Consider the following 12280-nt stretch of genomic DNA (forward strand, 5'->3'; position numbering starts at 1 on the left):
GATGTCTTGATTTTTGTTTGTTTTCTTAACAGTTGGTTTCTACAAATTATTTATTTAAAAAAATTATGATCTGAGTCATTGTCTTTCCTTCTCAGGTTTGGGATCTTTTCCACCAAGCTGACAAAGTACGCAACATGATTTGTGAGAAGATCCAGGAGGAATCACTGCGTACCTACTTGTTCCGTTACTCATCCCTGTACGACTCTTTGAGCCTGCCCAACTTGGCCACCATGTTTGAAATTGAGACAGCCTTGGCTCACGCCACCATCAGTAAGATGATCATCAATGAGGAGCTCATGGTAAGAGATAAATTTCAGGATAATCTCCATAAATTCATGATTCATGATAAATGCAATACAAACTTATCAGATCTCCCATTTTTTGAGGGGAAATTCCTGGTTTTTGTTCCATCTATTTTTACTATTTAAAACCATCATCATCATAATAATCAGATTTATATTTTAAATAAAAGTATTCAAGGTTTGTCCACAATTTTCCCAATTTTTTTTTTTTCATGAAAAATTGGCAACTCTATTAATAGACGTTGATGTTTTTATATTGACTTGTGGATCAGATGGTCGAGCACTCACTTCACATAGAAAGGGATAGACGTAAAAAAACAACAACCCAACTTTTATTCGATGCAATGGAAAATGAATTGAACGGCTCGTATAAAACTTGTATATAGAAAGTTGTTTATCATTTTGGTGTCAAATTCCTCATTTTCACATTTTTTATTCCTCAAAGTTGTGGTTCGGGGCCGAAAGCCCTGTTTACTTGTCATTTCTTTATAACAGTTATTTCTGTGATGATTTCAGGCATCCCTGGATGAGCCAACCCAGATTGTGGTGATGCACCGCACAGAACCAACACGTCTCCAGTCTCTGGCATTGCAACTGGCGGATAAGGTCGGATCTCTAGTGGATAACAATGAGAGGATTATGGAGATCAAGCAAGGAAACTTTTTCTTCAATAAAGCCAGTAAGTGGATGAATGCATTCGCATATCAACTTATTCCAAATAAGAATTCAAGTGTTCAATTCTATCGTAAGCTTTTCTTGCTATTTTGCTGAAGGTTTTGCTTCCTTCAGACAAATTTACAGATTTGCCTAATCGAAATCTTTAAAAAATTGTTATCATTCACATTGGAAAAAAATTCTGATGACTAAATCTAGCTTTTAAATTGTTGGATTTGCCCCCCTAACGATTGAAGAAAGTTTCAAAGTTCTTATCCTGTGTATTGTCATGCTCAAAAATTTGTATTGAATATAAGACAGACAGCTCTGTATTTTAAGATATGGGCATAGAAAAAGGACACCTAAAGTCATTTGGATGAAATAGAGATTTATGGATTGACTATTTCTGATAATTATTACTGGGTCCTGGTCTTTATACAAATCTTTCTTTGGTCCTTTACAATTGCTTTAAAGATTTACCTTTTTTTACTTCTTTTTATTATTATATATCAACTTTATTTTTAGTTCTCATTACTCTGCGTACCTATAAAATATACATTCACTGATATGTATTGTGATTTTAAGATCATTCCATATGCTTTTTTATATTTATTTTACTTCCAGGATATAATGGTAACGTTTTCTTTTTATGTTGTTGGTTGAATTATGGCATGGGGTGTCAACATCATAATCAAAGATGTCCCTTATAAACTGACAAATGATTAGCTATATGTGTAAACAAATATTTAATCATCACAATTGAAATATTTTGGCATGGGAAAGCAACTTGGTAAAATATCTCTGGGGGAGGTGATTCAAAGAGTTAATATTATTGACTGTCTAAAATATTCCCAATTCTTACGAAAAAGAAAGAAAAACTAAAACAATTTTGTCTTTGTAGTGATGTTTTCAATGATTTCACTGAAAACTTAATATGTTTGTTAGATATTCATTTTGGCAATTTTTTTTTCTCAATTATAATGCTCATACAAATTATTTTGAAGGCCAATTCACATTAAACTTTTTTAGTTCTTTAATAAGGTTACCTTTATTAGTTGACACCCTGTGTTATGTTTCATGTCGGGGTTTATGTTCGTAGACAGAGTGGGATAATTGGTAAACTTTATCTTTTGACATTTGTGGACTAATTTCTGATTCTATGTTTAAAAGAGTCAAAACTTGAATAGCAATATAATCTTGGTTACTGCCGGATACAAGATATTTTCTGTTTTTTGATGTTATTATTAAACATTGAATATTTTTTCTGAAACAGCATAAGTGGTGAAGGAAGTTCTATGTAATATATTTTGTTTTTAATACAAATCAAACTGGACACTTCGTATCATCCAATTATTCTTTGTTTTACAAAGAACTTCAATGAATCTTACCATCATTAGTTGCTGTTTTTAAAGGTTGTGATGTGACAAGTGAAAGTGGTGCATAATGAATTGATTCTTTCAATCTCAACTCAATGAAATTAAAGGATTCAATTTTGTAAATGGGGGAAATGGAAGGGGTTGGAATAAAAAGTCCATGAACCATTTGACTACTTTTGAAAATTAACAGTTTGACTATCTTTGATACAAATAGACAAATCTCATGATGCAAAATTAGTTTGAGGTCATACCAAGACCATTGCAATAAACCTTTTCAAGTCATGGGAAATGACATTTAGGACTTTGACGCCTGTATATTCCAATCCCTTGTTAGGATGGTGTAGATACATGGTATCTTTGTCTGCTGTTTTGTACCCGGATGTTGTAGTCTTGTAGTTGCTTATAAAATGCTTTGCTTTAAACATTCTTTTTGCTGTCCCGTCCTTTCTCTTGCTTGTCATGGGCATTGTTATTACGCTTAGTTTATCATGTTTTGACATAGACAGAAACAAGAGATGAGATTTGGGGTTTAATCTAATGTTTGTGGTTGTGATTGAATTCATGGAACGTCTTTTGCTTGTGTCATATAAAAATTGTTCCAATCGAAAGAATTTCATTTGCTATCAAATTTGAGTTTGATAGCTATGTCATGTCAACTATCCTGTGTATAGCGAGATATATCGGATTTTTCATATAAAAGTTAGATGGCTTGTCTATATGGGAGGTAATTGAGATGTTTGCTAACATTGTTTAGTTCATAGGAGTTGTTTTCTATTTTTGGTTTTCATACTACAATTGAAAGGCAATCTAGGAACCAAGTACATACATTTTCTATGTAGAGGCAAAATTGACTTAAGCTTCCTCTATTGTTTTCTCTTTCTTAACCTTTTTTGGAGACATATACATTTTTATTTCTAACATGCCTGTCTGTTCTAAACGCCCTGGGTCCCGGGTAAACATATTAATATCTTTGGTGTATTAGTAAGCTATGACTTAACCATGAGGTCCTCTAGTTCAAAACCCTTGATCCATACACCAAAGTTAGAAGCCCTCAAAATACTTTCCATATGTCATTTCCACATCTGTAATGGACAGCTGCAGAGTGGGTAATTCCTAGTCTCAAACAATAAAAGTATTATTTATTGTTTCAACTGCTTTGCATGCCTCTCTACTGTTTGGTGTTTTTTTTTGTTGTTGTTTTTTTTTCTCCTTCTACTAATGTTTTTTCCTTGTCTGATTTTTATTCTTTCTCTGCCTCAATGATCTCTATAATGTGTAAAAGCTTTCTCCTAGGGTGTTTAAAAAGTAAGCTGATTCATTACTAACATGGTTAAAGTAAATAAAAGGGGGTTTCAAATTATTATTTTTTGTTTTATTTTATTTTATTGTATTGTTCTTTTGATTAGATCAAACAGCTCTCCCACCCCCCTCACCCCACTTCTTTTATATCTTTAGTGATTTGTAGTTGTTCCCTCTTCCCCAACTGCAGTAAGAAGCAAAAAGTTTAATTTCCGAGTTATTAGGAAATATTTGCCGCCTTTTGTATGGCAACTTTCTTCACCATGATTTCAAGAAATCAGAATTCTGATGACCTCATATCAGTGGCAGAAAAAGAACAAAATCGATTTGAACCCTCAATCAAACCTCAGAGAGAAGCTCTCATTGGATATGGAAAAGGAGGAATGAACCCGATTTCATTTAAATCACTGATACCGATGGTGTCGTGGGTTAGAGCTAAAGCAAAATACTTAAGAATTTAGAAATGTGATTTAAAGGTCACTGGTCCAAGCCCCCTTTCGCCGGCTCTTTATGAATAAAAGAAAGAAAAAGCAGACAGGCACCTAGGTGTGATCGACACTTCCTCCCCCCCCCCCCCCCTTCCTACTAGAGTGTGAAAAGTTATGGAGTGACACACTTGTTGGGGATGGGGGTTGTTTTTTATAATACTTTTTGATTTAGGTCTACCTGGATTTCATGTAACCGTTTTTACTTTTCCTGGCCATATCATATTGATGATCATTGTTAATTATTTTACCTCTGAACCCCCTCCCCTACCTCTGTCACGAATAAGTTGCATTATATAATCATACAATATTATCTTTAAAGATTTATGAGAGTTTTTTAATTAGATTATACCACCCCGCCCCAATCTGCAAAGTCAGTTCTGCTTGTAATCTCAAGCTTAAAGGTGCCTCATACCTGTTTCTTTTTTAGTCCTTCAAAGTGATTAGGCCCATGGAGTCTTGAGTTATATATTCCTGTTTCCATCGCATGAAACGGACAATAACAAATGTTTGCTACCTTTGGATAGGAGGCTAGTCTATAACGCAAATTACTTTCTGCCAGATCTGACCATCCCAGCTAGTACCCAATCTGCTGGGTGAATAGGGAGTTCGCCAAAAAAATAATCTTGACTTCATCTGGGATCGATCTCAGTCCCTTTGCATAGGAAGTAAGAGCTAACGTGATCCACCATACTTATGTTTTGGTAAGGGTTCACATTTCGAGATATAATTGGAAGTTCATATTTTTGTGTCTCTCTTTTGCTGAATTTTGAAAGCACACGTTTATCTTTATCAGTTTCAATTGGGTTGATGATTTGAAAATATTGAAAATATCATGGCTGTGTCTATAAATTAACGAAATATTTTTCATCTCACTTTCTCTCTCGTGTCCAGATCAAAACCAGTACCAGTCACAATGGGGTAAGTATCGGTCTATTGTGTTCCCTAAGATTTTGGTTTAAAATATTATAGAAATATACATCGCGCAGACCTGCCTCTGATGTTATCGGAACATTCTGATTGTTTTTTTTTTTTAGTTTTAATTTTATTTATTTAATTATATTTTTTTTTTTGAAAAAGTGGGGGGGGGGGGGGGGGGGGTGTTTGGTTTGTTTTTATAAAATAAAATTTTTAAGAACTTTTTTTTTTCTTATTTGTTTTTAAAATTATATATATATATATATATATATTTGTTTTTTTTTAAACTATAAAATAAACACTAAACATGTGATCTAATTCCAATTTCTAAAACCCAAATTTCGAGTTTTGTGAAAGCAGTGGCAGGTCTGTATAATCTGCTATATACTAAAAAAACATGCTTTAAAAATTTTTGCCAAAAGACGTGTCCTTCAAATATCGATTGATTACAATGACCATCATCTTGGCAAGATCTCTCATACCTAAGACTTAGTGGTCCCAGGTTTGAGAGATTTTGCCAAGATGGTCATTTTATTCAATTGATATTTGAAGGACGAGTTTGGTCAAAATTTTAAAACGTTTTAAAAAAAATATGACAGTAGTGCTGCGTTCATCGGTTGGAATGACCTAGTTTTCCAATAATTATGCTGTATAATTATATGCATAGCTGCCAACCCTCCCGCAGATTGCGGGAGTCTCCCGTATTTATCACCGATCTCCCGCTCTCCCGCAGTTTTTTAGTATCTCCAGAAATCTCCTGGAAATTTATCAATTTGAATATTGAGTGTGATGAGTTGCTGGTTCTCTAGACAATCAATTGTCAACTTTTTTTTTGGCTGGTCGATGCTATGAAAGCAACAGAATCGATACCAGTAATGTGGCAATAGATTATATAGAGCAGTAAAATTAGGTGCCCCAAACGTAAACAATAACAAGTTGCTAGTGATTTCCGTTAGGGACCGGAATAATTTACGCACAATATAGGTCTCCCAATTTTGTAGTTTGAGTTGTAGGCAATCCACTTTCTGTATTGAAAATATGTTTACATAAAATCTAACAGTTGAAGAAATAATAATATAAGGCTAAATTATTCTGAAAATCAGGCTCCGAATAATTCTTGTTTTGTTCACACCAGCGCAATAATTTGCTCTGGTCTAAAAATAGATAGACTGTAACTTTTGATAAATTTTAGAAAATTTTACCTTTTGTTCCATAAAATATCCATATCTAGACATTATTTGATGCATGATCGAGTATTTATGAATATGTGTTTCTTTTGCCACCTAACAGCCACATTTTAAAGGTTATTTTTTTCTATTATTTACATTGGAACGTGAGCTGTCAAGACAGGAACATGTGGTTTGCCACGTGCTTCTCGACCTTTGTTTACGTTTGGGGCACCTAACTTTACTGCTCTATAGGATTGTAAAAGAATATATTGTGGTATCGATATTTTCAATTGAGAATAATTTGCTTTTGCTTATGCCCTGCCTTCAGTCTTCATCAATTTTCAAAATTTCCTAACCACAACGTGTTTCAATTGCTGAGGACGGTTTCTTTCTAATTGGGAGTAATTTGTATTTGCCTTTTATACTGCCTAAAGACTTTGTTGATTTTAGTATAGTGTTGAATTTCCCTGTATAGTTAAAGGAAAAGACGCCTCATTCGCCATGTGCAAAATGTGTCATTCAGAGTTTAGTGTTATGTATGGTGGACGTGACGATGTCAAGAGGCATGTTAATTCTAAGAAACATTTGATTAATGCCAAAGCTTCAACTAGTGGCAAACCAATTACATCCTTCTTTTCTTCAAATTCCAAATCAACGCCAGTGGATGAAGCTGTGATTAGGGCAGAGACTTTATTTACTTCTTTTTTATTGGAACACAACATTCCTTTAGCAGCCTCTGACCATGCTTCTAAGCTTTTCAAAGCAATGTTTTTGGTAGATAGTGTACAACCTGAAGAGATTATTAAAAGATAGAGCCCAGCTGTGCACGCACAAAGTAAAAATGTAATCTCCCTGATTTTGATCGAATCTCCCTGATTTTTGTTCCAAATCTCCCTCTTAATTGAATTACCGGGTTGGCAGCTATGTATATGTACTCACGATGCAGAAGGAATAGGCATGAGAACTCACCCAATTTTAAAAGTCATTCACATAACAAAGAACTACAAAGTTTCTATGACATCAAGTGAGACAAAATTTCATCTATAATTCATTCTTCACTTTTAGAAATAAAATAAAAATCCTCCCCAAAACTTGAGCTTTTATATACCACAATATCCACTATATGTGTTCAAGACATTGAATAAGGAGTCCAAAGCCAACAGCAACACTTAACAAGACCTGATGCCTGAAAGGCACTATTATTTTTTTAGACGGAGACAATGTTATTACCGACCAGGTACTCATTTACATTTGAATATGGTGAAAGAATTTGAGTAAAGAGCATTTTCCAATTACTCAACCTTGCACTGCAGAAGGGGACTCGAACCAGGGACCTAACAGTCATATCAAAAGACTACAATGCTACAAAAAGACAAAATAGAATCCACAACTTTATCGATAATGAAAAACCATTTTTCAGATCAGAATCCCAGATCGGATGGAATGGGTGGGTAATCCACATAATAAAATTTTAAAACCCATAAATATTTTTTTATTCTGCATCAAAGGATTTCAAACTAAATCATTGATCCATTGTGAAATTTTTGTCTGCATTGCTTTGATTGGTAAAGAGGGGAAGGAGTTTTTTAAAATTAATAAAAAACAGTTGCTATATTGCCTTGGCCAATGCTTTTAGGAACTGGAAACCTTTTTTCTCTCGCATCTTCTCAGACCTGCCATCTCTCCAGATTTTATTGGGAATTTCCGATATTTGTCCCCTTTCCCAATTTCCTTCATTATCATCTTTTTTCCAAATTTTTGATAGTTTTTAAACACTCCAAAAATAACAAAACATTATCATCAATCCAGCTCCATCATCATCATCATCATCATCATCATCATCACCACCACCACCACCATATCTTCATGTAAATCCCAGATTTTCCCAAGAATTTTCCCGCATTTTGTTTCTGTACAGTTGGCAGGTCTTTTTCTATCCATCTTCCTTCCTTCTTTTTCTGTTTTGCTTTATCATTCCCTACTTTCATTTTATTTTCCTTTGATGGGTCGTCATTGCGTCTTTTGTTCCAGCAATTCCAATCTACTTGTTTTATTTTCTTTCTATTTCAACTGATCAGTTGGTCTTTTTTTCTTTTTTTTTTTTTCTACATTTTCCCACGTTTCTCTCAGCATTTGTGGCTGGGAAAAGATATAAAAAAGTTGATGTGCATTGAAATGGCATACTTAATGGAAAGGGACCGCAAGATTACAATTTTTTTATTCTTCTTTATTTGTATATAAATATAAATCAATTGACTACGATTGCTTGGACAGTAAGGTCTCATTTCAGAGATGCCAACTATAGTAAATATTACACTTTTTTAAACGTTCAAAAATGGTGCCAAAACAAAGTTATTAAAATCTTCAAAAAAATGGAATGTGCCTGGTTGACCATTGATGAGGTTAAATGAAAGTATCATAAACCCAAATTACAATATTATAGGAGTTATAAAATATGTATGACTTAGACATCTCCCCCCCCCCCCCCCCCCCTCTGTCTCAGTCAAACCACTTTCTCAATACATTTGATTCAGCTTTCACAGGGTTTGTTTGTTTTTTTCCTTCTTTCTTTTTCATGTTTCTATGGGAGTAATTAATCTCTTTTTAATGATAAGTTGTATTTTACACAGTTTTATATAGGTCTATGATACCTTTAATAGTGGTTGAGGCCTGTAACGTTATGTGTAAAAGTTTAAAAAAAAAAGACTCAATAAGGCTTGTTGAAATTTATCTTGCTTGAAATTGACGGTGAGTAGGCGAAAATAAAGACAACTTTGTTTTTAAAAGTCTTTTATGGTAAAACAAGTTTAAATGAACCTGTACTGGAAGCACGGTTGTCATCATAGTTATGTACATCAGATTTTGTTTGTCTAGATGTTAATTCATTTGAACACTTTACACCCTTGTATCAAATGCATTTAACTTTTTGGGAAACTCAACATTTTTACATAAATAAAAACATTTAAAGAGTGATATAATTTATATAGTCTAAAATTCAAGATGATTCAATAACGTGCATAACTAATGCCACTGTAAACAAATGATTTATGATTGTATCAGAACTGAGAAAACAAATTCTGTAAAGTTAAATTAAATACAGTTCATATAATGGTTCTGACCGGGCATCAAACCTGATATAAAGGCTTTGCTAAGAAACTGGAAGAAATTTAATTCAAAAGATATTGAAGGATTTATTGAGTTTATTGAGGCTAGCACTGACAACATATTGACATGATTTTGGGGTCCAGCATCTAGCACAGACTGTTACTGTAATATAAAATTAAAATGTTGGTTTAGGCATAACGACCAAAAATCAAAATATATGACCCATTGTCTCATAACGGTATTATGTCAGTGGTTTAGATGATAAAGACTGAATTTATAGTCAGCGATAGGAGACTTGACTTAAGTGTTTATATTTTATTGAGGAGACATGCAGCTGTCTACAGACTTTCCACATGGAGGGAGTGGGACAATCAATGCAAATGAAGCCGTTGAAGATCAGAGAGAAGTATTGTCCAACGGAACTGAGCTCCCCAGGAATGAATGGGTAACGCGCAACAGAGCATGGGCAAAACTTGGGTGAACAGCTGGAGGATGCATGAAAAAGTGGGGGGTGGCTGAGACCAGTTTGTGTCTATGTGGATGCCCAGAGCAGACTATGGAGCACATCAGGACTGGCCCAGCTGCACTGTTCATGATCTAAGAGTCTGCACCCCAGATGCTGGAGTGGGTTCGGTGTTGGGAGCGATAAGCCATGATGATGATTGAGGAGAAAAGACTTTAATTTCGTGCACTGATATCAATTAAAATCTATTTCATATGAGTCATATGTTGTCTTCAAAACCACTTTTTTTAAACGTCTAGTTTACTCTGACATAACCACACCGTTTAGAGATGATAGGTCACATATAATCTTCCTTTGTAAGGAAAACTTTTCTAAAAGTGAAGAAGAACCACATTTGGTTGCCTGTGAATAATGCCCCTTGAGCTTGCATTAATTAAGTGGCTTTATCAAGGTACTCAGCTTTGTGTGTGTCTTGAACCCGGTATCTCAAGATTACATACAGAGCAAAGACCAAATTAATCGCCATTTGCTTTTTCGTGAGTATTACAATACAGGAGCTTGGTGACCAATTTACTTCCATATGAATAGAATACACTCTGCGATGGAATGGTGTCGATTTTTCAAGAACGCTCAATTCCTCATAAGCAATGGCTGATATTCTTATCTGGTTCAATTCTACTCCCATTTTATGTTTGTTTTTGTTTTTGTTTTTAAGGGTTTTACGGCGCTTGCAACACATTAAGGTCATATCAGCGCCAGTAAAAAGGAAGAAAATGGGATAGTAAAAAGTTCTAGAATTACAATAAAGCATCCAAGAAAAGGGATGACAAAGGGGAATTGGTTCAAATAAGAAACAGGTGTAGATTCCAAAATCACTCTATCAAAGTACTTTGAGATCACTAAAAGTCTCATCCAGACACAAGCACAGGTCCCCGCTAAGAGGAACACACTCAAATGTTTTACAAATCATATATAATATAAAGAAAGCATAATACAATGCATAACAGAGAGATGATTTACAAAGAAAAAAATATCATCTCCCAAAACTAACTATACATTCGACTGTTTCCCTCTCAGCCAGGGCATCTGGCCAGGACCAGGACAAAACCAAGTAATCTCATTCCAAGACAAAGACAGAAAGCATGTTGGAAAACAGATATAAGGGGATAGAAGCATTTTTTTTTTTATGTTTAGAAATGGTGGGGTACGGGTAACTTGTAAATGTTAGAGTGCCATTAACCAGAATAACAGTTCAATACAGTTCCATAGCAGTCAGTTTTCCACAAAACAAAAGATTTCAAGAAATTTATAAAATTTATATATTAATAATTGGCCCTGTATTTCTTGAACACAAAAAATATCTACGGTACATCTCTTAATCTCTCTTTCTATCTCCCCCATCTCTCCTCTCCTTTTCATTTATTTGATATTTATTAAAACCTTGCTACAGCTCCTTGATTTTATCTTTTGTAAAATGCATATTATCATAATTTTTCCATCTCTAATTATATTTTATTATCTGCAGGTCCAAGAGGCAGACAACAAAGGGGTGACAGGGACCGTGGTGGTGATGATAACAGGGGAGATCGTTACAACCAGAGGGACCGAGGAGACTACAGGGAGAAGGGAAATTACTACAGAGATCGGGACCAGAAAAGAGAAAGAAATTATTGATTCAGACATACGTTTTTGCTCCATTTATTTCAATCTTGAAGTATTAGGTTATAAAGTTTATTACTGTGTATTTATTTTAAAATTTGAGCAATTATTTTTAATTTAAAGTGTCCCTGTTATGTTTTTCCAACTGTGTATTGATGATTTGTTTTTAAAGAGAGAAAGGATTGACAAATATCATGACTGCTTGACACGCTGTAAAGTGTGTAGTGTGCTATGTCTAGATGGTAAAATCAGCAGGAGAAAGATTGTTGTCTTTTTGGAATCGATTTTTTGTTTTCTCTTTATATGTCAGATTTTGAAAATAAGTAACTTATCAAAGAGATCTGAAAGTAGCTCTTCTGATGTTGATATAAAATCGATATTTTGGTATGATTGAGTATGGCTTAGATTTAGACTTATTTTTTCCTTTATCTCATTGAATTAACAATTATTTATTGGTGTCTCTCTGTCTTTAAGAAATTATGTTTAGGGAGGAGTGGGAATCAAACTTGAATAAAAATTATGATAACATTCTGTGCTGTAAAGCGTGTTTTCCTCATTTAGTTGCATTTTAAAGAGTAATATCCATTAACTCTGCTCAAAGTGATTTACACAGGGTCCAAAGCCAATAGCAACACTAAACATTTAGGATGAGACATCATAACTCTAAGGTGTTTTTACCCTTTTTTTTTTGGACAGAAACAACGCTGTTACTGTTACTGGCCAGGTATTCGTTTTGAGTATGGTGAGATAATGTGAGTAAAGCACCTTTCCTAAGGACTTTATGCCACTCAAAGCCGAAATTGAAACACATGAAATACCGGTCCTAAGGAAGCAGCTTCTACTTCTAATG

At 34.3% G+C, this 12280-nt stretch overlaps 1 protein-coding gene across 4 annotated transcripts in view; it reads left to right on the top strand.

Moving 5' to 3' along the window:
* The window catches only part of LOC144967587 (eukaryotic translation initiation factor 3 subunit C-like), a 38816-nt gene extending 26855 nt beyond the window's left edge, over nucleotides 1-11961 (top strand). For 2 of the 4 annotated variants that reach the window (XM_078905043.1, XM_078905044.1), the window contains exons 20-24: nucleotides 96-299; nucleotides 819-981; nucleotides 5011-5037; nucleotides 7624-7650; nucleotides 11297-11961. In XM_078905043.1, the coding sequence (XP_078761169.1) occupies nucleotides 96-299; nucleotides 819-981; nucleotides 5011-5037; nucleotides 7624-7650; nucleotides 11297-11445 (570 nt within the window). In that variant the 3' untranslated portion in view covers nucleotides 11446-11961. The remainder of the gene's footprint in view (nucleotides 1-95; nucleotides 300-818; nucleotides 982-5010; nucleotides 5038-7623; nucleotides 7651-11296) is intronic. The other 2 variants (XM_078905046.1, XM_078905047.1) reach the window with 1 other exon arrangement.
* Nucleotides 11962-12280: the final 319 nt, after the last annotated feature.

This window comes from Berghia stephanieae, chromosome 3 (assembly GCF_034508935.2).
Source record: "Berghia stephanieae isolate SIO BIC M18660-M18661 chromosome 3, UCSD_Bste_1.3, whole genome shotgun sequence".
Taxonomy (NCBI): Eukaryota; Metazoa; Mollusca; class Gastropoda; order Nudibranchia; family Aeolidiidae; genus Berghia; species Berghia stephanieae.